The sequence below is a fragment of the Melanaphis sacchari genome, unplaced genomic scaffold (genome assembly GCF_002803265.2).
Source record: "Melanaphis sacchari strain LSU unplaced genomic scaffold, SCAv2.0 Contig159_pilon_pilon, whole genome shotgun sequence".
In the NCBI taxonomy this organism is placed as follows: Eukaryota; Metazoa; Arthropoda; class Insecta; order Hemiptera; family Aphididae; genus Melanaphis; species Melanaphis sacchari.
In genome coordinates this window covers 1-22199 of record NW_020270721.1, presented here as the reverse complement: position 1 = coordinate 22199, position 22199 = coordinate 1, and the positions used below count along the sequence as shown (strand labels likewise).

Below are 22199 nucleotides of genomic sequence, written 5' to 3'. Positions count from 1 at the left end.
AACCCTGAATACAAAAAAATAGTTCAGGTACCTGTAAGTGCTATATCGTAGTTATTAATATATTATTATAGTTTATACTTTATAGGAAGGTATAACGCTATAACGCTGTTATTTATGGAACTGTGTCCACAATATTATAAAACAATAACCACGAAAGCGCACATAATAACACGTTTTTATTTTTTATAATATTACCAATAGGTGTTGAATATTACACAATACTTAACTTTCTATAGTGAATTGTTTATGAATAATTAAAAATTACTCCGCGCTTGACTACCATTCTACCTCTCAGCTCCATATCTTTCCATACCTGAAAATGAATTAACCAATATGAATGCATCTCATTAGTAATAAAGTAGATAGGAACTAGGAATATATTTTATAAGGAAAGGTTCTACTTACTTATCATATTTGTTACAAGTGATGTAAGAGTAAACACATGTTCGAGTATTATCATTCCATTGGTATAGGTAATAGCTACTTATATAATTTTTACTAAGATATTTATCTTTTGTTATTTATTTAAAATTAAACTTTTGATTTATGACATTAATATGTAGGTATTAATAATAATTATTTAATATATAGGTAGGTACAGCAAATAGTAACAAAATTGTTATAATGTACAGAACGATTATTAATTCATTGAATAACTCTCATTATTTCAAAGTATTATATTAATGTTTTTAAAAAAAAAATATTTTTTTACATAATTTCTAGTTAAAGTAGAAAAAGTATTCACAACTTATGTACATGAAACTTGTCGACTTTTTAATAACTTTAAAACAAAATCATTCTCACTCCATAGTTATCACAACTTACATAGTAGGGACATACTGTACGGCTGTTCCGTAGTCTGCTATAACAGCACTTTTGAATTTTTTCCTATTAACAAAAACTACGTATTGTTTATATTTTATTATTACCGACATTTAAATTGTAAATTCAACAATATTGTTATTTTTAAACAAACATCATAATTTTTATTTCTATTAAACCTAATAATAATAACTAACATAGTATTTTTTTTTTTTGTTTTATATAAAATAAAGTTTTAGAGATCTAATTATACACTAAAACATACAGATATTGTATTAAGTTTTAAAACCTTTGCTGTCTTTATCAAGAAAAAGTATAGTTATAAATTAAGTCAATCAACACGTCTAATAATTATATAATAATTTAGTTGAAAAATGTATTACATATTATTTTTAAGCACAAATAATTAAAAGTCATACTTTTCTATTAACTTACTTTTGATATTTAATTTCAAATAACAACTTACAATGCAATTAAAATCAAAACTCTGAAGATATTAATGATCCTATCAAAGATTGCCACATTGGATAGTTCTCACAAGAAGTCTGATCTAAAGAATTGTTCAGCATATTCTTCAGACCATAGTTATCTACTTGAGTTCATCGAGTAGATAACCATGCTCTGATTGACGGTGGCTTACACATGTTATGTTATGAGAAAATATTAAAACATACTACATAGAACTATAAATAATATTTAAAAAAAAAATAAAACAATTTATCTTAGCACCAATTATACAATATTAAAATCATAAATTATTCATTAATAATGCAAAAAATAATGTTTAATAATTTAAATATAATAATTAACAAATAAAATATAATAATAATATAATATAATATACGTACATTTGTATGCATATTGATCACTGATCAGTATTTAAATCCAATTACTTTAATTAAACCAAATCAATATTTTGTATTAAAACCTGAAAGTAAATTACTCAAACAAGATATATATTGTCAACAGACAATTTTATTTTAACCAATAATAGCTTTATTAAGGGGACTACCGATCATTTTTAAGAAGTTTAATATCAGAAATTTTCTAAGTGTGGGTCCACGTGGGTTTTGTTAATGTGTTAATGTGTGCATAGTAAATTATTTTTAGTAGACATATATGATAAGTGTAAAAGAAACAGAGGACTACTTTTACATACACCCTTATGTCAATAACACCCTTCACGATTATTATTTTTCTCATCTAGACCAACTATATCAACTAACATACATATTCGATAAAATTTCTAAAAATAAATTTTGAATTTATTATAATTTTACTTGAAAATGATTCTCACACATTTTAAATTGATTTTTTTAAGTTATATAATATTATTATTTTAAAATTATTAATATTTAACATTTTAAAATTATTAATATTTAACATTTAAAAAATGAAATTTTGATGGGATTGATAATTCAAATACAAAAAAGTGGAAAAGTCATTTTCAAGTAATTTTTTTTCTTGTCAAATTCAAATATACTTTCCAGTGAATAATCTTAATACTAATATTGTCATTACAATTGATAAAAGATTAAGTTTATTTTTTAAGAAAACCTAGCCAGTATCAAATATTGAATACCATTAAACAGGGAATATTCATATTAACATTAATTAACACAAGTACAAAGATGTATATTTATAAGATTTTATTATACTTATTAATAATATATAAACGTAATTAAATTTTCGCTTATCATTTAAAAAAATAATTCAATAATTATTACAATACAAAAGTAAACATTTTAGAACAATTTTTAAAAGAGATCATAATATGGTCAATTTTAATTATAAAATATGATCTTGTAAAAATTCAGTCTTGTTATAAAAAATTTAAGAATTTATAATAAATTCAGAAAAAAAAAATGGAAACAAAAAAGTAAATATTTTTGTCAATATTGTTCTTAATAATCAATATCGTAATCTTCAATCATATCCATGAAGTTTGTTAACCACATGAATAAGTCTTGAACCTTAGCATCATCAAATTTCTTTAAACATACACTATTGAGGTCTTTAAAGCAAATTGATAAACATTTTAAAGTATCCTAAAAAAAAAAAAAAATTTGGTGAATTTGTATTATGTATGTATTTTTATACAAGATTAATTACCTCAGGCCAAGATAATTGTAAAATTGACATAATTTGATCTGTAAGTTCATCAATAGTAAGAAAATTGTTTTCTATAAAATACTGTATCCAAGCTGTTATTTTTTCACTTATAATAGCCTTATGAGAATTTGACTTTTCAGACAGAATATATATATTACGTTCACATATTATCATTGAAACAATATACAAATTTTCAGCCAAATATGGATGATATGCTTTCATTACATCTTTATTGATCAACTTCGGCATTTGATACGCTAAAATAAAATAATTTAAATAACTTTTTCCAAAATTATCGAAAAATTTCAATTCATTGACTATTAACATACTTGCTAGTAATACATTATCAATTAGTCTTGCAATTATAAATCGGTATAAATTAGATTCCATCTTATTTTTATTTTCTAAAACAATTTTAAATTTTTCAGAATATTCTGCAATGTCATCCGATGATAGTTTATGATTATCAACTTCAATTATTTTTAAACTAAATATCTGAAAGGAATAATATAAATAATTTATTAGCCCGGTTAACATTTTATTTTTTTCATAAACATTTATTATTATAATAAATTTAATTTATAACTAAATACTGAATCACTAAAATATCACCTATATTATCTGTAAAAATATCAAAATAACAAATATGTCTGTGATACTAATATTTTTTTAAATATAATCTAGGACTAAGTAGTTTTAATGTTATTTTTAATTCTTTTAGTTAAGGTTAACAAAAAAAAAAAATATGAATTAAGTCAAAACTTAAAATTAACTTTTCTTTCATTTTACTCGTTAATTTAGAATAACATTTTTAAAAAGTAACTATTTATGTGTAATTACACGACTAGTTAAAAGTAACTCAATTTTAATTTTTTATCTTACTTTTGCTAGGATTTTTTTTTAAATAATTGTGTTAAATAATCTACTCAACAGATTTAATGTTTATAGTGTTCATCTAAGACATTAAAATATAACATTATACTACAACATTATTAAGGTAAGAGCCATAATAACAGAGTAACATAATATTCACACTTTAACTAAATGTTTCAATACTTTTTATTTGTAAAATAATTGTTGAAATAACTTTTTTTTTTAAATATACTTGCATTCAAATCAATCAAGAGTTCATTCTCTGGAATAAACATATCTTCATCTGGTTCATCACATTGAGTAGGCATCAATAGTTCACGAAGATTATTTCCATCTTCATTTATACTACCATTTTTCAAATTCGTTTTTAATTCAGTGCTAATATAAGTAATGAACATATCTGTAAACATAATTACTTATCGTTTCAATGCACAAAATTACAAACAAAATACAACATATTACTTTTGATATTTATATGATTCTTGACCCAATCTGTAACTAGTGCTTTAAATTTACGAACTGTAACAGCAATACAAAATGGCAAGGAACCAGGATTCAACGATTCAGAATCTAATAATTCTTTAATAGAATTGGGAATATTTTTTTTAGAAAAATGATCAACATACTGTTGAATAGAAGAACTCAAAAATAAACTACACTTGGCAACATCATTTTCATCTAGTTTGAACTCCTCATCCTGTAGAATTTTATAATAATTATTGAATAATTATCTAACAAACCTAATGATTAGTAAAATAATTATTTTATTCACTGTATTTTCGTTGATGTGTTCTTTAAATTTTTCACACACAATATCAACAAATTGATTCTTTACAGCTGCTATACCTTGATTTTGAATCTTTTTAGTACATGAAGAAGCAATTCGCTTAGCAATAAAATCAACTGTAGCCAAAACAGACGGAGAATGATTTTCAAAGAAATGTGACTCTAATTCTAACTAAAATTACAATTTTATTATTTAAAATGAAAATTTTTTGTAAATTGTATACTTACTTCTATTTGACGATTTTGATTTATTTTTTGGTTGGGTAAACTTACTGTAGGCGATAAAAACTTTATCTTTTTATTATTAACTTTACTTTCTAATACAGTACGATAGTTATTTAGCTGAGGACAATAGTGATAAATTTGCTTTGTATTTACTATAAGATCATTTTTTAATTCTTTCACAACATTTTCAACAAGATCTGAAAAATTATAAAACATAAAAAACATTAATCAGAATAACAATAATATGTATTATACAATAAATTACTTTTATCAAAACATCTTTTAGAGTCATCAAATAATGTATGAGGTTCTATATTTATGTGTTCAATTAAACAATTGAACTGTAACCTCAACATTAGTTTAGGAGCAGTTATATCAGAATTTACCATACAAAGAGAATATATCAATGTCAGTATATCTTTATAAAAAGGAGTTGTTATTGAAATCTGATCCACTTGATATAAGTACTCAATTATCCATGAAGTAGTTAATACAATTTCACCAAGTCTACATTTAAGCGCATAGCGTAATTTGGCAAGTAAATTTATTGGAGGTAAAACCTATATGTTAAACAAAACATTAAAATTAAAATTAAAACAAAATATATTCTAATATACAAATTACCTTTGATCGTATTTCCCATATATATTCTTTTAAAGCTGGATTTAAACCATCATAATCTTTATATGAATAATATAATGTAAAGCCCAAAAATTTACCCAACAATTTTAAAGTATCAATATAAAAAAAGAAAGTTTGTTGATAAATTGCACCTTGAAAATATAAATTTTTCTTTTTAATAATTCATATTTTTAATCAATTAAACAGTACACACCTTCTTGTAGTTCAGAGGCCCATTCCATTGTATTGAATACATCAATTCTATGCACTAAGGTGTCTATTAAATGTTTACAAAACACTCCATCATCTAACAACATAATAATGAATTCTTTAAAAAACATTTGCATGCCAGGAAATTCATTAGCTGGATTAACATTATATCCACTAGTATAGTCTCGTTTAGTTATTCGTTGATGTAATAATTCTAACTTTGAAGCAGATAATTCTTTAATAGTTTTGTTTTTATAAACATTCTAAAAAAAAAAAACAAATAAATCAAAATATTGAATAAATTATATTTAGATAAAAATAAATTTAATATTGATAAATATGCGGTGTAAAAAAATAACCTTTGATTCTTCAAATGTTGAATTTATCAATTGAGCAACAAATAATTTAGCAAATTTACTCATATTAACAGAGTTGCTGTTTTCATTAAGCATTTTCTTGATATTTTCAAATTTCTTAGGATCTAGTTCATACTGATTTTCGTTTTGTTTCCAATTTTCTAATAAATCATAAAATGTATCTCTTTGGGTTTTGAAAGCATAAAACATTTTTAATGATGGAAAACAATCTTTGGCATCATGTTCACCATCAAATTTAACCATTTCTTTTGATATACTTGAATTTAAAGACTTTATATCATCATTTGTACTCTGAAAACAAAATAATTCTCAATATTTCTTTACATCTTATATCCAAGTATATTTTATTAGTATAATAAAGTTTTGCAATTTACTAACTAATGAATTAAATTTATTTTCATAAGTTTTAGCCAATTCTGGTGCATATGTGTTGATGACTTTCTGTTTTAAAATAAGATTAATAATTGGTTTTTCCAAATAAATTAAAATTGAAACTAATTGTTCTATAGTTTTTGCAGCAAAATAATGACAATCATCTGATGATTTGAAGTACATATTATTTGAACTAAAACTATCATTATTAGATTTTATTTCATGATTTTTTACTGTAAGAAGTGTAAACACATAACCTAATTCATGAAACAAATTACATAATATATTAGAATTTATCATAGCTGCATACAGATTTCCTAATATATCCAAGCTTCTTCGTTCTTTCTTCGTAGAATCTGAAACATTGAAAATAATATAACTACAAATTATTTAAATATTAATGAAAATTTATATTGATTGACTTTTAGTTTTGAAATTAAGTATATAACTTTTATAATAAGTATTTAACCATATTTATTTTTCTATTATAATTAAAAAACAGATTCAAATAAAAATAGTTATACAGGTTTTTTTTATATATATATAATCTTAAATTAAAAAAAAAAAAAAACTAGAAAAAAATATGTCATTGATTTATAAAAATAAAGTGGTAATGTTTAATTGCGAAATGTATAAGAAAGTTTTCAATTAACAATTCAATATCAATTAATAGCATTTTAAACAGATTCACATCTTATAAAATTGAAGTAACATAAAATTCTATTAAATAATTTTACAAGCTAGCATCTCACCACTTATTTTTGTTTTGTTCATTTTTGAAGTCACCGTACGTATTTGAACTGTCTTTTTGCCTTGGCTATTAGAACATTTTGTTGTTGATACTTTAGGTATTATTCGTTTCACCATCGGTGATTCAACTTCTGGCACATTAAACACATTGTTTATAACAGGCTCATTCTCATCTGGCTGATTTACAAACCTGTTAAAATTAATATATTTATAATTTTTATAATTATAATTTAGCTTTGTAATGAAATTAAATTGTATCATTTACTTACTGCATAGTCTTATTATGAATAAAATCAATCACATAAAATGTAAATTCTATTTTACCTACACCATGACGAATATTCTATAATACATAAATTATAAATTAATAAATCGTAAAGAAATATATTAAATAAATATGACATATATGGTAAATGGGAATAAGCGACATTTATGATCTAAGTCAAATGGTTACAATAGCATATATTAAATAAGAAAAAAATGGGTTTATTCAGATGTATATATGTAAAAATCAGCTATAACATTTATTTAACGAACAGTATTAATTTTCTATGTTTTGTCTGCTTTAAAAGAATTCTAAATAAAAATAAAAGAGTATTACAGAGAATGAAAAGACACAAGTATAATTTTTTGGGGTATATAAATAATGTTTATCAAAAATTGCATAAAGTGCATGGTTTTATACCTAAATTGAGTAGATACTTAATACTTCTAAATATATAAAAAGATTTAAGCATAACCAATATCAATAGAGGAACAAATTATTATCATATAAAAAACAAGTTTAAAAGTAAATTGATCTCTAGAGCAATTCAAATTCATGTAGTGGATAATATTTAAAATCTGGAAATAATAGCAAGATTCAATAACAGTTTGAATTCATTGAAAAATTAAAAATAATATTAGCAATCTGGCAACACCAACATACCAGTCAATTGATTTTGAACATGCCACAATAAAGCGTTTTTGTAAAAAAAAGTTTACAATATGACTAGTGAAAATGTGAAATGGCAACAAGTGAATAATCAAATTTAATTGACAATAGACACCCATTCTTTAATCAAAAATTGAAATATATAGTATTCAGAATTCTATGATTGGAAGACAAAAAATAAAAAAATTTTTAGTTCTGAATTTAAAACCTACACACAACAAAATCCTTCAAATATCCAAAGTTAAGTAGTTTCTTTTTAAAATTTAATAAATTCTGATTATGAAGTATAAGTTGTTTAGTAACAATGATGAAGAAGAACTAAAAAATTATCTTTTAACTAAAAAATTTTTTTTATGAGTAGAAATTATTTGAATGTACTTTATTTTGATGAACATATAATACATAATAATATTATATCATGTCATAATTAATAATAGTAATAATTCCAAAATATAATAGGGGATATATGTACTTGATAAATTATATAAAATAAACGAAAAAAATTCCAATTCTTATTTAAAAAAGATTATTATTTATCAGTAACAATAATTTAAAAAATATTAAAATCACAGCAAAATATTTTTTGATTCTTTAAAAATAAGGAATATGTCACTTTTGTATTTCTTTTTACAGTATAACCATCAATCCATCAATATATTAAATACATCAATCAAGTAAGACTTCTACAAGTATTAAATATAAACTTACACATTGTTCAAATGATTTAATTTTTTCCAAAATTTCATTTATATCAATGTTTTCTTCCAATACATTATTCATCAAACTTGCACATCGAACTTCAGATTTAGACATATACTTTTGCATGGTTGGTTTTATTTAACTAGAATTATATAATCCCAGTAAATCTAAAAAAAAATAATAATTAATGAATATGTCATAGTTATTAAACAAATATAAACAATGTTTTGAAATTATTATGCATACACATCCCCACATAAAGTACCTTAATTAACTGATATGACAATCCGCAGACTCCAGTGATCAGTATAGGGAATTTAGTGCTCTCGTAGCTCAATGCAGTACTAAATGTATTGCAACAGCTACCAATGACTTAACATTTATAGCATAGATAAGTCCTTCAAAATGAGAGTTGAATTAAAGTAACTGTAACAATTCAACCTCATAAAAACACTTTCTTCAAAAATCAAACAACAATATGTCAAGACATGTGGATTTTAGAGAAAAGTATATGGAGATATTAAAATGGATTTAGTTTTTGAAACATAAAAATATTTTTTCAATTCAGAGCAGTTTTACTATTAATTGAAAAAAATAGAAAAATATAAACTCAGTCTCAGTATAGTAGAACTGTAACAAATAAAATGTAGAGAATAAGGGACCAAAGTTATAAGGATACTTTTTTTCTATGCTATGAATAAATGTATTACAAAATGTCAATTTAATACCAGCTTAAAAAATTTCAATACAAACAAAAGAATAGTTTTTTCAACAATTTAGTCCAAGTAGTTCAATATAATATTTTCAAATGAAAAAGCGTAAGACATAGAAGAAAAAATATGATTTTTATAATAATTTATAAAGCATTTTAGATAATATATATATATATATATAAAGATAATAGCAAGATAAAAATCATACTAAAAGGCATGAATGCAGATAGGAAAAGAATATTAATTTAAACCAACAATTGGTAACCAGTCTTCACAAAAGTGAGTATTAGTGAAATCTGAGATTAGTAAATTTAGGCACAAGAAAAAACTTAATTTTATTTTACTCATGAAAGTATTTAATATAAACATTTACATGGAAATTGTCAGATGGTCTATATGTAAATCAGATTGAACGTATTATGTTGTTATATTAGATTTTAAAATGGCATAAGAAATAATTAATCTTCTAGAATACACAGATAATATGGTTAATTGGGAAGGGACTATGAAAACACTAAGAAAAGTCAGTGCACAAAACTTACACATACAAGTAAGCATCTGTATTAGTTCAGAATAAATATTATTAATTTGTATGAGAGAAGATGGAAGGCAAACTAAAGAATCTTTTTTGAATGGGATAACACGTGTTAAGATTTAGACGAAAGAACGAGTTTGACAGAGAAAATTATACAGAGATATTAATTTATGCAAAGAGCTGTATATAATTAATATATTTGACATCGAAAACTTACGAAAACGAACAAATTTTAACCACTGCTAGTAGAGATTCATAGTAAGTAGTTTTTAAAGTTGGTAAATCTTCGTCGGCGGGAATGAAATAGTGAATAGCGATGGAAGACAATGTTATAAGTTATAACGTACGTCGATTAATTACATTACAATACAGATAACTTAATAATATTGTATTGTATTGACATGCTTATGATGATGATGATAATAATAATAATAATAATATTTTATTCTAGAGGCGGCTCATGATAAATAACAATGATAACAAAATAAATTTACCGCCAAAACGACGCAAGCTACGGCAGTCCTTTGTTTCTGCACACGTTTATCAATACGGATTACAGAATCGCTATCAGTGGAAATTAGTGACGTAGCCATGATAAAGTAACATTGTTTAGGTTCGCCGTACCATCATCGACAACTTCATGACTAGTTCATGTGTTTCGAGCGCGCGAGCGATACATTCCATTATTTTTATTGTTCTGTCGATAAAATTTGTATGCAACAGCGTCGGAGTCGTCGGACCGTCCGAAGAATTATTCGCGGTGCTCACCAACTCCTACAAGTGAAAACAGTCATTGAAACATTATCTAAATAAGATAATACAAGACCGTCACGATCTAGGCATTCTACCGATTCCATCTTCACGGGACCAAATCGTGTTACTTACCAAGTACCAAAATTATTTCTTCGTTAAAACGCGATTTTCGGCGTCCTTATAGCTCTCCTAGCCGTCGTCGTGTGTCTGGTTCTAGCAGCATGGAAAGTTTTACTACGAGCGATTTGGAGGATTCGGATTCCCGTGTTATTTCACTTGAACCTAATACGGATAATGGTACTTGAATGACTACTTAAAATAATTTTTTAAATTTATTATTTATTTATTTATATTTATTACGTAATTTTCAGATTCCAATGAAGACATTGATTTGTCTGTTAACAGTATTTGGCAATGTATGAAAAGAATAGAAACAAATTTGGACTTTTTATCAAAAGTATTTAATGTAGAACAATCTCCTGAAGTTAAACAGACAAAAATGGACGATGATGAATTTTTATTTTTATTTCCATTGACAGAAATAGATGATGTTGTTGACCTTGAATCAAGACTATTAGATGATTGTTCAAGTTTTAAAAAAAAATTTGTAAGTTATTTTATATTTTTTTTTTCATTTTTATAGTTGTTTTATAATATAAACTCCTCATAATGTTGGCTAAAGATAACGCAAAGCGTCACAACTATTTGAAATACTTTTATTTTTTTTCACTAACACTGTAAATTAATATTTCTAATTTTTTTTTATATTTGAGTTTACCTTTTTCTATTTTTATTTTAAATTTTTAGTGATACTGAAGTTTTATTGTAAATTATTCAATAAACAAAAAATATAACTTAATTTGTTTTTCTTAATAAGATAGGTATGTTTATATCATAGTTGTTTCATAGTCAATATTTGAAATAACTAACATTGTTTATATTGAATTAAAACCTACCAAAAAATTGAAGAAAAAAAAATAAGCCAACTAAATTAGGTACTTTTCTGTTATCCCTACTACCATGCCGATGCCGCGACTACCGGACTACAGTTCGCTCGATTACCTGTTTCCGTTGTTGCTGACAGTTGTATTATTTTAAAATAATTATGAATCTGTGGAATTTACCAATAATTTTGATGACTTTGTTTTATATTATAATAACTTTTAGACTTTTGCAACTGCAACTGTGATAATTTATTTTTATTTATTTAATATTTTATGTTGACGTTTTTTTGATAATTTTAATGACTTTGTTTCATATTATAATAACTTTTAGAATTTTGTAACTGTAACTGATAATTTATTTATTTTTATTTAATATCGTAATTTGACGTTTTGTGATAAATTTGAAGTTTTTATGTTTTATACTATAACTCTCCACTACTGTGATAATTTATTTGATTACTTATAATAAACGTTTTACTAATATACATTAAAATATAAATAGCAATTCATGACGTGTATTATGTATTAAAATACAGAATATCTGAATAGTACTATAGTAGTCGAGATAACAGAATTGAGAGTCGCGGTAATAGGGATAACAAAAAAGTACCCTAAATTAATATTATTTTAAATATTAAATTATATTGTATATAAGCATTTATTTTAATAAAAAATGTTTGTTGTTTACAGATTTCATATATTACACCTGAATGTAAACTTAGTTGTCTTTGTATGTCAAATCTAAAACACTTTGTTAGAACACTTTTACGTAGATTGTTTACGTATAGTTTAGCAAGCCACTATTCTTGGCGTGGATTTCGAGGAAATTTTCAAATTGGAAATTTAAGAGTTGTCAAAGTTATTTTTGGTAAGTACCTTGGTGTTTTATGATTAGGAGTCATTACCTAATTTCATGTTAAAAAAATTACTCTTTTTAAATATATTAATTATTATTTTTAAATACATCCTTAGATATAACACAAAGCAAATTCAAAAATGTTTCAAAGCAGTATGTTAATTTACTAATCAAGGAATGGATCAGATATGCCAAACAACGGCGTAGTCAACTGAAAAAATTAAATTATTCCTAAACTCTTACTACTAAATACTACTTAATTATTTTTTAAATACTACATTTTCCTGAATAATTATTTAAAATAATTTAGATAATAATAAGTTTTAAATGAAATAAGTGGATTAATTTACTAATACTATTGTAGTGTAGGTAAATAAATTAGAACAATCATTAAATGTCTGCCATGAACTTTGTTTACTTATTAACCTATATATGTATATGTATATATAACCACAATTTTTATTAGTGATCTACAAACATGTGTTTTTTTTTTTTAAACTAAAACTTAATGATTGTCTCTAATTTAAATTATTGATAACTTTTTATATTAAATAATTGAATTAGTCTTTGAATTATTGAAAAATGTTAATTAATAATATTTTATTATTATGATAAACAAATAATATAAAATGTATCTTGATTACTTATGATTGAACTACTTTTAAGACTTTAAGTTATGATTTATAATTATTGTGTATTTTTTTTTTTTTATGATAATACATTCTTATTTTAAAAAGAGTCAAATTTATGTATAGTATTAAATGACTAATTTTTTAATAATAATAATAATAAGTAATAACTATTATCAATAAAGTGTTAGCTATTTACAGCCACTATTAAAATAAGACATGTGAACTATTATATTATGTTAAGAACTATCCCTCGATTGTCAATCACAGTTATTAATTGTATTTAATGACCTAGTTATCCCATAAAGCTTACAAAAACATTTTACTTCATTATGAAGTTACTCACTTTATTGTTTTAATATTATAAACATTTAATAATCTAATTCTGATGAGTTTAAAAATTAAATTTACCAATGTATTAAAGTAATTTTTATGATAACTCCGTGACCAATTTAAATATATTTACAGTAAATGTAATCCGATTATAAGGATAATTGGTATAATTAGTATAAGATTGTTGATTTTGGTAGAAAACATTGTTGAGATTGAATCTCCATAAGCTGTTCATTTTTATGTAGTTACAGTTTAAATATGATTCATTTATTTTTTATAATTATAAAGTATCAGTGTTTAACTAAAACTATTTTATTATAAATTTTGAACAGTTTCAATTTTTTTAAATTGCTTATAAAATTTGATCAACTGTTTTTTTTCTGAATACTAAAAAAATATGAAGATATTTAAGTAATAAAAATAACATTATATTGCATGCATAATATGTAATAATTTTTTTTTTCGATTTATTAATATCATAATATTATAAATATTCAATAAAAAAATTATACAAAAATATAGATAATTTGAAATTTTTATTTATAATTCTTAATTAAATACATAAAAATAAATTTAAATCTAACGTTATCACTCAGTAATGAATTATCAGGGAAGAGAAAAAGTACCATTTCAAAAATAAAGATTTCAAGTGATGATAATAATGACCATCATTGAGTATTTACTAATCTAATGATCAATGACTACACTTTGAGACATGCTTTATGTATATGACATATGTTTTAAAATTAAAATTAAACTATTTTATTTAAGTTTAATGGTTATTGATATTTTAAAAACAGTTTTAAAGCTCCAGAAATTTAATAGATTGGTTATACTAAAAATTATAATATTAAACAATACTCTTAACACATTCATTTACTTTTTTGAAACAAAATTGAAATAAAATAATCGTTTAGAATGTAATTTATAGTCAAATTTTAAAATAAAAATAATTAAAACAATATTTTATATTTTAATTTTAATTAAAAAACATTTATTATTATTGTTAGTCAGCTATGGCAATTGCGCATTAGCACTTACTTATTTTTCTCATTTTTTGATTATCGTCGTTATTTCATTTATACGTTTTATATGTTCTGTTGTTTTTGTCCGTTTGTTGAACTACATCTATGTGATATACATGTTATATTATTACAAGAAAAGCTTCCTGTTAAACATTTAACAAATTTCTTCCTACTAATTTCCCTTGCCATTTGCTATGATCGACACTGATATTCCTATACTACTGACTGGTAACTACGGTTTGGCTACTCTAATTTTTATATTTTATATTATTCTTATTATTCTTAGTCTTAGTAAAGAGTGGTCATTTTTACCAGTAATAGGGCAACATTGACACTTCGTGTTTCTTGGTCCAGCGCATTAGACATTGCACGTGGTTTATTGTTGGCTGCATAATCTTGGTGTATGTATTGATATTGTTATTTGTGGCAAGTAGGTAAGTGTTTTTCTTTGGTTATTGTATGATCTGCAGCTCACAAGTAATTTTTTATATATATTTATACAAGTACATCAAAGAACTTATATTATTGTTATTATTATATGAAGCCTATGAGGCTTTATATTTATTTTTATAATTCAAATAAGCTGGCTGCTGCCTATAACTATTATTATCACTGACTTCTAAAGCATATATATAATATATTATATAATTGTCATTTATTGGACTTTCTTTTTTTTTTAGTCATTATTTATTTTTTTTTATTTATTATTTCCTTTTTTTTTTGTTATTTGTATTATCAATTGAATATATTGCTAACCAGGCAGTTTATTACTAGGTATTATTATTATTAATTATTATTATTATTATTATTGTTATTATTATATAATGACATTATGTCATTATCTAGTAATATTGAATATAAGAAAACATTATTTTCAATTAATTTTTCAAATTTAATCTAATGGTAATGGTTTGTAATTTAAAACTGACTTTTCTATTAAAAAAAGAAAAATTGAGTTTTGTATTTATATTGTGATTTATTATAAAAAAAGGATTTTTATATTAAATTGAATTTCAAATTAACATATTGAATATAACAGAACATGATTTTAAATTTACATCTTATTCTGAATCTTTTTTCTTTTATATTTAAAATAAATTTACAATCTGTACCTTGGCACAATAAGTAAATGCAATAAAGGAAAAACATAACACAGTATTAAACATATCTAACCTAACATAAAGAAAGAAAATAGTATAATAAGCTAAAATATACATGAATCGTTTGTGGAAAGAAGCCACCCAATAGAGACACACTTTCATTTGGAATTATTATTAAAAATTGTATTTTTTAAATGATAGTTTATCTATCAAGCAAGTCACGACACCATTTTTGTTGTAACCTTCTTGCAGGGTTAACGGGGATTGATGGAGTAAAAAGATTTCGATCAAGCGAGTTGGGATGAGACACCAAGCGAAGGTGGAAACGTTTGTAGAACAATTTAGCTTCATCATAAACTAGACGCATTTTTAAATCAAAATGGTTAGTAAAATTATCAACGTATGGAGGGGAATTTAATAATTTACATAAAGCAATATATTGGACTGATTGGATGTTATATATATTAGATTTTTTTACATTTCCCCAAAGTTAGCCCAAGTTTCCCCAAGGCCGTAAGTTCACAAAGGTTTAAGAAGGGATTTATAAATAATTAGTTTAGTGTCGACATCTGTATGTTTGTTTTTAATAATGAGGTTTTTTAGTAGACGTAAATATAAATTTAGGATTGGTCTCATGGACTTGATATGCTGGCACCAAGTCAACATTTTATCGAGGATAGGACCAAGATATTTAGTGTTTGGGGCACTTGGCATTTGGGTGCCATAAATATCAAGACATCAAGGCAGGGTACAAGTCTGAGCGAAAACGTGGTGTAAAAAAAATTAGAATACTGTAAAAAGTTTAATGACCTAATAGTTCATGGTATACAATCTCAGTTTGACAGAAGCCAATCTAATCTCATGTTTAGGTCAGCTACAAAATTGGATTCTATTGCAGGCGAATTTGGTCAACTTAAGAATACTTCTATGAGCTGGATGTGATATGTATCAAACTTCATATGTGTGCCTGTTCAAATTCAATCACACCTTTATCGTATGATATATTTCTTGTGTTTATGGAAAGCATTGAGGTGTGCATTGACTATTTCAGCCACTAATTCAGTGTCAACAAAACTAGATATTTGTAAGTTTAATTCTAAGTATTCATTGATATAAATCTTGTTGTATAGTATTACAATTTTTGTTTTCAGGACTGTTTCCTTAATACAACGGGATGTCTATTTATCATGTTATTGTGGAAAATATATGGCCAGAAAATGTTTGAAAATGAAGAAGATTATTTAACTTTAAAACTAGTTATATAAGTATTAGGTGATTTTATTACATAATGTTGAGTATTAAGATTTCCATAAGATTATGTATAGAACATTGAATATTCTTTGATTCTTTTTGAAACTAAAACCAAAAATTGTTATAACTTTTAATCTAAATTCTATTCAATGTTCAATTTGTTTATTTATCAGAATATTATAATTATAAAACTAAATCTTAATAAAAACTCAATATTTATTGAATCTTTTGAAACCAAACCAAAATATTCTTCTTGTTTTGTTTAAAGAAAAGTTAACTTCAAGTTCACTATGTTTATTTTAGATTTTTATAATTAAAACAATTTTAATCATGATATATTGCAAATACATTTCACGTTAAAATCTTAATAAAACTCAATATTCATTGAATCTTTTGAAACCAAAACCAAAATATTCTTCTTTTTTCTGTTTAAAAAGTTAACTTCAAGTTCACTATGTTTATTTTGATTTTTATAGTTAAAACCAATTTTAATGCATTAAATTGCGGCAAAGATTTTCAACACTGAAACTTTAATAAAACTCAATATTATTTTATCTTTTGAAACCAACCAAAATATTCTTCTTGATTTTCTGTTTAAAGATAAGTTAACTTCAAGTTCACTATGTTTATTTTAGATTTTTATAATTAAAAACAATTTTAATGCATGATATTGCACAAATACATTTTCAACGTTAAAATCTTAATAAAAACTCAATATTCATTGAATCTTTTGAAACCAAAACCAAAATACTCTTCTTGTTTTCTGTTTAAGAAAAGTTAACTTCAAGTTCACTATGTTTATTTTAGATTTTTATATTAAAATCCCCATTTTAATGCATAAATTGCACGGCAAATAGATTTTCAACACTGAAACTTTAATAAAACACTCAATATTTTGAATCTTTTGAAACCAAACCAAAATATTCTTCTTGATTTTCTGTTTATAGATAAGTTAACTTCAAGTTCACTATGTTTATTTTAGATTTTTATAATTAAAAAAATTTTAATGCATGATTGCACAGAAAATACATTTTCAACGTTAAATCTTAATAAAAACTCAATATTCATTGAATCTTTTGAAACCAAACCAAACTCTTCTTTTTCTGTTTAAAGAAAGTTAACTTCAATTCACTATGTTTATTTAGATTTTTATATTAAATCATTTAATGCATGTAAGTACGAAATAGATTTTCAACACGAAACTTTAATAAAACACTCAATATTATTATCTTTTGACAAACCAAAATATTCTTCTTGATTTTCTGTTTAAGATAAGTAACTTCAAGTTCACTATGTTTATTTTAGATTTTTATAATTAAAAACAATTTTAATGCATGATATTGCACAGAAAATACATTTTCAACGTTAAAATCTTAATAAAAAACTCAATATTCATTGAATCTTTTGAAACCAAAACCAAAATATTCTTCTTGTTTTCTGTTAAGAAAAGTTACTAAGTTCACTATGTTTATTTTAGATTTTTATAATTAAAGTATTTAATTATAAAAATAAAACTCAATACATATTGAACGAAGTTAACTCTTTAAACAAACAAATATTTTGGTTTTATTTCAAAATTCAATATTAATTTACAGGTGAAAACAGTTCACTGTCTATAAACAGAAAATCAGAAAATATACGATTTTAATTTCAAAAGACTCAATAAATATTGATGTTCCGTAAAGATAAATTATTTACCGATACAGTAATGCATTAAAATGAGTTGCTATAAAAATCTAAAACATAAGCAGTGAGCTTGGTCTTTAACTGTGAAAAACAAGAAAGAAAGTATTTTCAGACTGATTTCAAAATTCAACAGAATATTAAGTTTCTAGGTACAACGTTAATCGACTGTGCTGATATCTGCATTAAAACAATTTTTAACCAAAAATCTAAAATAAACATATTAAACAGTTAACTTTATCTATAAACGAAAATCAGAAAATATTTTGATTTTATTTCAAAACCAAAATGATACTAAATGATGAAAATCTGCCGTGCAATTCTTCATAAAAATAGTTTTAACTAAAATAAACATAATTGAGCAATCCTTTCTTAAACAGCAGAAAATATTTATTTTGATAAAATTCAATAGTATTAGTTTTCTAGATTTTAACGTTAATGACTATCATCCGATACTTTAGTATAAAAATTTAAAATAAACATAGTGCACTTTAATTAACATCTTTAAATGAAAATCAGAAAATATTTTGATTTGGAATTTCAGATAAAATATGATGTTTATTAAAGTTTCGTGTTAATATTGCCGTGCTGATTAATAGGTAAAACAGTTTTCAACTTATAAAAATCAAAATAAACAAAACAGTCTTTCTTTAAACAGAAAACAGAAAATATTTACTGATTTATTTCAAATTCAATAAATAATGAGGATTTTAACGTTGGCTAACCGTGCCGCATGCGCGATATCGTAGGTAAGAGCACCGTTTGATGACCATGAATACAAAATAAACACCGACAGTTAACTTTTCTTTAGACGAAGCAAATGTGTACGGTTTTGAACCAGACTAAATAAATATTGAGTTTTATTGAACCTGTATAATATTCTGGATAATGCTTCGTGGGCGCATTAATTAATTTTCTGGGTAAAAGTTATAGCATTCTTTGGTTCAGTTTCAAACTTTCGAATCAAAAAGTATTCAATGTTCTATACACTAATCTTATGAAATCAACTCTCAAATATATCATTGTAATGAAGTCACCTATGCTATATAACGACGCAAGGTAAATAACTTCTTCTTACAAAACATTGTGACACAATATACAAATGAACATCTTTGTTGTGAGAATCACGAAAAACGAAAAATTGTGTACTGTACAGCTGAATGAGCTGCTTAGGAATGATTTTGTTGACACTGAGCCAGTATTTCGAAATGCGCACTTCAACCTTTCCGCGGCGAAAGCATAAGTTCCAGATATGATATTTGGTGGTACCTTCCTTTGACATCCCTTCATCAGAAGTCATTATTGAGATTGACAAATTCACTGCTGCAATAACTAAGGCTATTTTCAGCGTAACATGGGTAGACCGATGCGATAAAACTGGTCGAAACTTCAGTAGGCTTTTGTTATTCTGAGCGCACGCCACGTTCGCTCGAACAGCTGCCTGCCTTGATAATGGCGGGCGACCCCGCGCTGACGCCTTGATGCCCCAAGCTGTCTTCCCGGTCTACCATCGCGACAAGAAGCGACTGATAGCACCAGCATATCAGAAGTCCATGAACCAATCTAAATTTATGTTGCGATCTGCTAAAAACCTCGACAGCCAAAACAAACATGCGAATAACTAAACGCTGACAGACTTTTGACGCTTGAAAACTTGTTCTTTGAGTAAAATCTAACAACGGCAATCGGTCCGCTCATATTGCCCATGTAAATTATTAAATTCCCTCCATACGATGATATATTTACTAACCATTTTGATTTAAAGCTCGTCTGGTATGAAGCTAGGTATTCTACAAACGTTGGTGTCTCGATCATCTTTGCGTCACATTAACACCGAAGAACGCAATGACAATAAACGACGCAGGCTCTTAAAAATACAATTTTCAATAATATTCAAATGAAAGATGATATTGAACTTTCTTTCCTGAAGCATGTGCAACATTATGCTGTTTTCTTTATCGACCGGGTTAGATATGTTTATGCTGACGAATATTTTCGCTGTGCATTGCTGACCCGACCGAACACAATTATCAGGTATTTTAATGTAAAGAAAAGATTCAAATAGATATGGCCAAATAAATATTACTGTTATATTCAATATGTTAATTTGAAATTCAATTTAATATAAAAGTAAATATCTGTCTCGCTACAAAACTTGCTTTTAATAAGAAGGTCGGTTGCGAAGTGCGTACTATGGAACAAATTTGAAAAGTGGTGAAATAATGGGCACTGTATATTCGGCCACTGGCATGGAGCATGTCATCGTGCTGTAATAACAACAATAACAACAATAATAATGGTGTCAACAACATGCTAGTGATAAACTGCCTGATTAACAACCTTCAGTGATAATACAACGGCAAAAAGAAATAATAAGCAAAAATGAAATGTGACAAAAAGAAAGTCAATAAATGACAGTGCTACTATTATGACCCGCCTTAACAGCGCTTTAGAGGCGTGATAACTTCAATGGACCCGGCCGGCAAACATTTGGTATGAAACAAATATGAAGCCTCGCCAAAGCTTCATACTCAACAACAACAATATGGTGATCAACCGCTGTACAACAAACTCTGTAAAAATTGCTGATGACTGCCGAATGCAACGAGAAAACGCTTACCCTACTTGCCTGTCGCTGGCTGTCAGCAGCACACCAGACCGCGACCAACAATAACAAATAATAAAACTGCAAGGTAGGTAATGAGCGTAATTCAGATCGTATGAAGAACTGTCGTGAATGTAATATTGAAGAGGTAACCAGGTAAATGCAACGAGCTTTCTTCAATAATATAACGTAAGCGTAACAAGCGGTTGGGTACATATAAGCGATAATCGAATAACGGCGATATCAAATGAAAATAGTGAGATAACTAATGTTGCAACTTCTTAACTGTAATAATAATGTTTTTAATTAAGAGTAAAATATGAATATTGTTTTAATTATTTTGTTAAAACTTGTTCGCAAAATAACATTATTTATTTCAATTTGTTTCAAAAGCAAAAATAATATGTTAAGTATTGTTCTCTATTTTAATATCTATTAAATTTCTGAGCTTTGTTTTTAATATTAAACTTAAATAAGCATGGTTCGTACAATTTTTAAACATATACCCAACACATAAGCATGTCTCAAAGTGTGGTCGACTGATCGATACAGGTAACTAATACTTTGTGTTCGTCGTCACTTGATATTATTTTTGAGGCTCTTTCTGATGGTCGTACTGATGATGAACAGATTTAGAGACTGATTTTATGTATTATTAAATTATAAATAAAATTTCAAGTATCTATATTTTTAAACAGCAATTTTTATTGAGATATTTTCTAATGTTATGATATTAATAAATCGAAAAAGAACATTACGCAACCTGCATGCAACTCTCTTCAATTTTCTATATCTAAATATTTTTAATTCGAAAAACTTTGATTGTTCAGAACACATAAAGCAATTTAAAAAGTGAAACAATTCAGAACCCCATAATAAAAACTCAGTTTAGTTAAACATGATACTACTATTATAAAAATAATGAATCATATTTATGACTTACATAAAATGAACGGCTTATGATTCAATCTTTATTCCTAGCACGTAACCA

General features: G+C 25.1%; 2 protein-coding genes across 4 annotated transcripts; one reads left to right on the top strand and one right to left on the bottom strand.

Moving 5' to 3' along the window:
• Window positions 1–2667: 2667 nt before the first annotated feature.
• Window positions 2668–10425, bottom strand: LOC112592144 (codanin-1). 3 transcript variants are annotated; one of them, XM_025336140.1, is made up of 17 exons: window positions 10247–10425; window positions 9047–9207; window positions 8791–8948; window positions 7418–7491; window positions 7151–7338; window positions 6405–6754; window positions 6009–6317; window positions 5654–5912; window positions 5443–5591; window positions 5084–5378; window positions 4822–5015; window positions 4580–4765; window positions 4270–4504; window positions 4044–4207; window positions 3264–3429; window positions 2935–3191; window positions 2668–2870 (listed from the first exon to the last, which is right to left on the bottom strand). In XM_025336140.1, the coding sequence occupies exons 3-17, from the start codon at window positions 8905–8907 to the stop codon at window positions 2727–2729; spliced, it is 3087 nt and encodes a 1028-aa protein (XP_025191925.1). In that variant the 5' UTR covers window positions 8908–8948; window positions 9047–9207; window positions 10247–10425; the 3' UTR covers window positions 2668–2726. The 3 variants fall into 3 exon arrangements, with proteins under 3 accessions (XP_025191925.1, XP_025191924.1, XP_025191927.1); XM_025336139.1 differs by lacking the exon at window positions 9047–9207; XM_025336142.1 differs by lacking the exons at window positions 7418–7491; window positions 9047–9207; window positions 10247–10425 and having other exon boundaries at window positions 8791–8929.
• Window positions 10426–10638: 213 nt separating this feature from the next.
• LOC112592156 lies at window positions 10639–13059 on the top strand. The gene is made up of 4 exons (XM_025336156.1): window positions 10639–11079; window positions 11154–11389; window positions 12417–12594; window positions 12699–13059. The coding sequence occupies exons 1-4, from the start codon at window positions 11004–11006 to the stop codon at window positions 12815–12817; spliced, it is 609 nt and encodes a 202-aa protein (XP_025191941.1). The 5' UTR covers window positions 10639–11003; the 3' UTR covers window positions 12818–13059.
• The last annotated feature ends 9140 nt before the right edge of the window (window positions 13060–22199 follow it).

Excerpts from the sequence above, each read along its gene's own strand:
- LOC112592144 (XM_025336140.1), bottom strand. The coding sequence starts at position 8,907 with ATGCAAAAGTATATGTCTAAATCTGAAGTTCGATGTGCAAGTTTGATG. Across the intron at positions 6,755-7,150 it reads GAACAAAACAAAAATAAGTG|ATTCTACGAAGAAAGAACGA; the intron begins GTGAGATGCTAG and ends TCAATGTTTCAG. Across the intron at positions 2,871-2,934 it reads TACAATTATCTTGGCCTGAG|GATACTTTAAAATGTTTATC; the intron begins GTAATTAATCTT and ends TTTTTTTTTTAG.
- LOC112592156 (XM_025336156.1), top strand. The coding sequence starts at position 11,004 with ATGGAAAGTTTTACTACGAGCGATTTGGAGGATTCGGATTCCCGTGTT. Across the intron at positions 11,390-12,416 it reads CAAGTTTTAAAAAAAAATTT|ATTTCATATATTACACCTGA; the intron begins GTAAGTTATTTT and ends TGTTGTTTACAG. Across the intron at positions 12,595-12,698 it reads AGTTGTCAAAGTTATTTTTG|ATATAACACAAAGCAAATTC; the intron begins GTAAGTACCTTG and ends ATACATCCTTAG.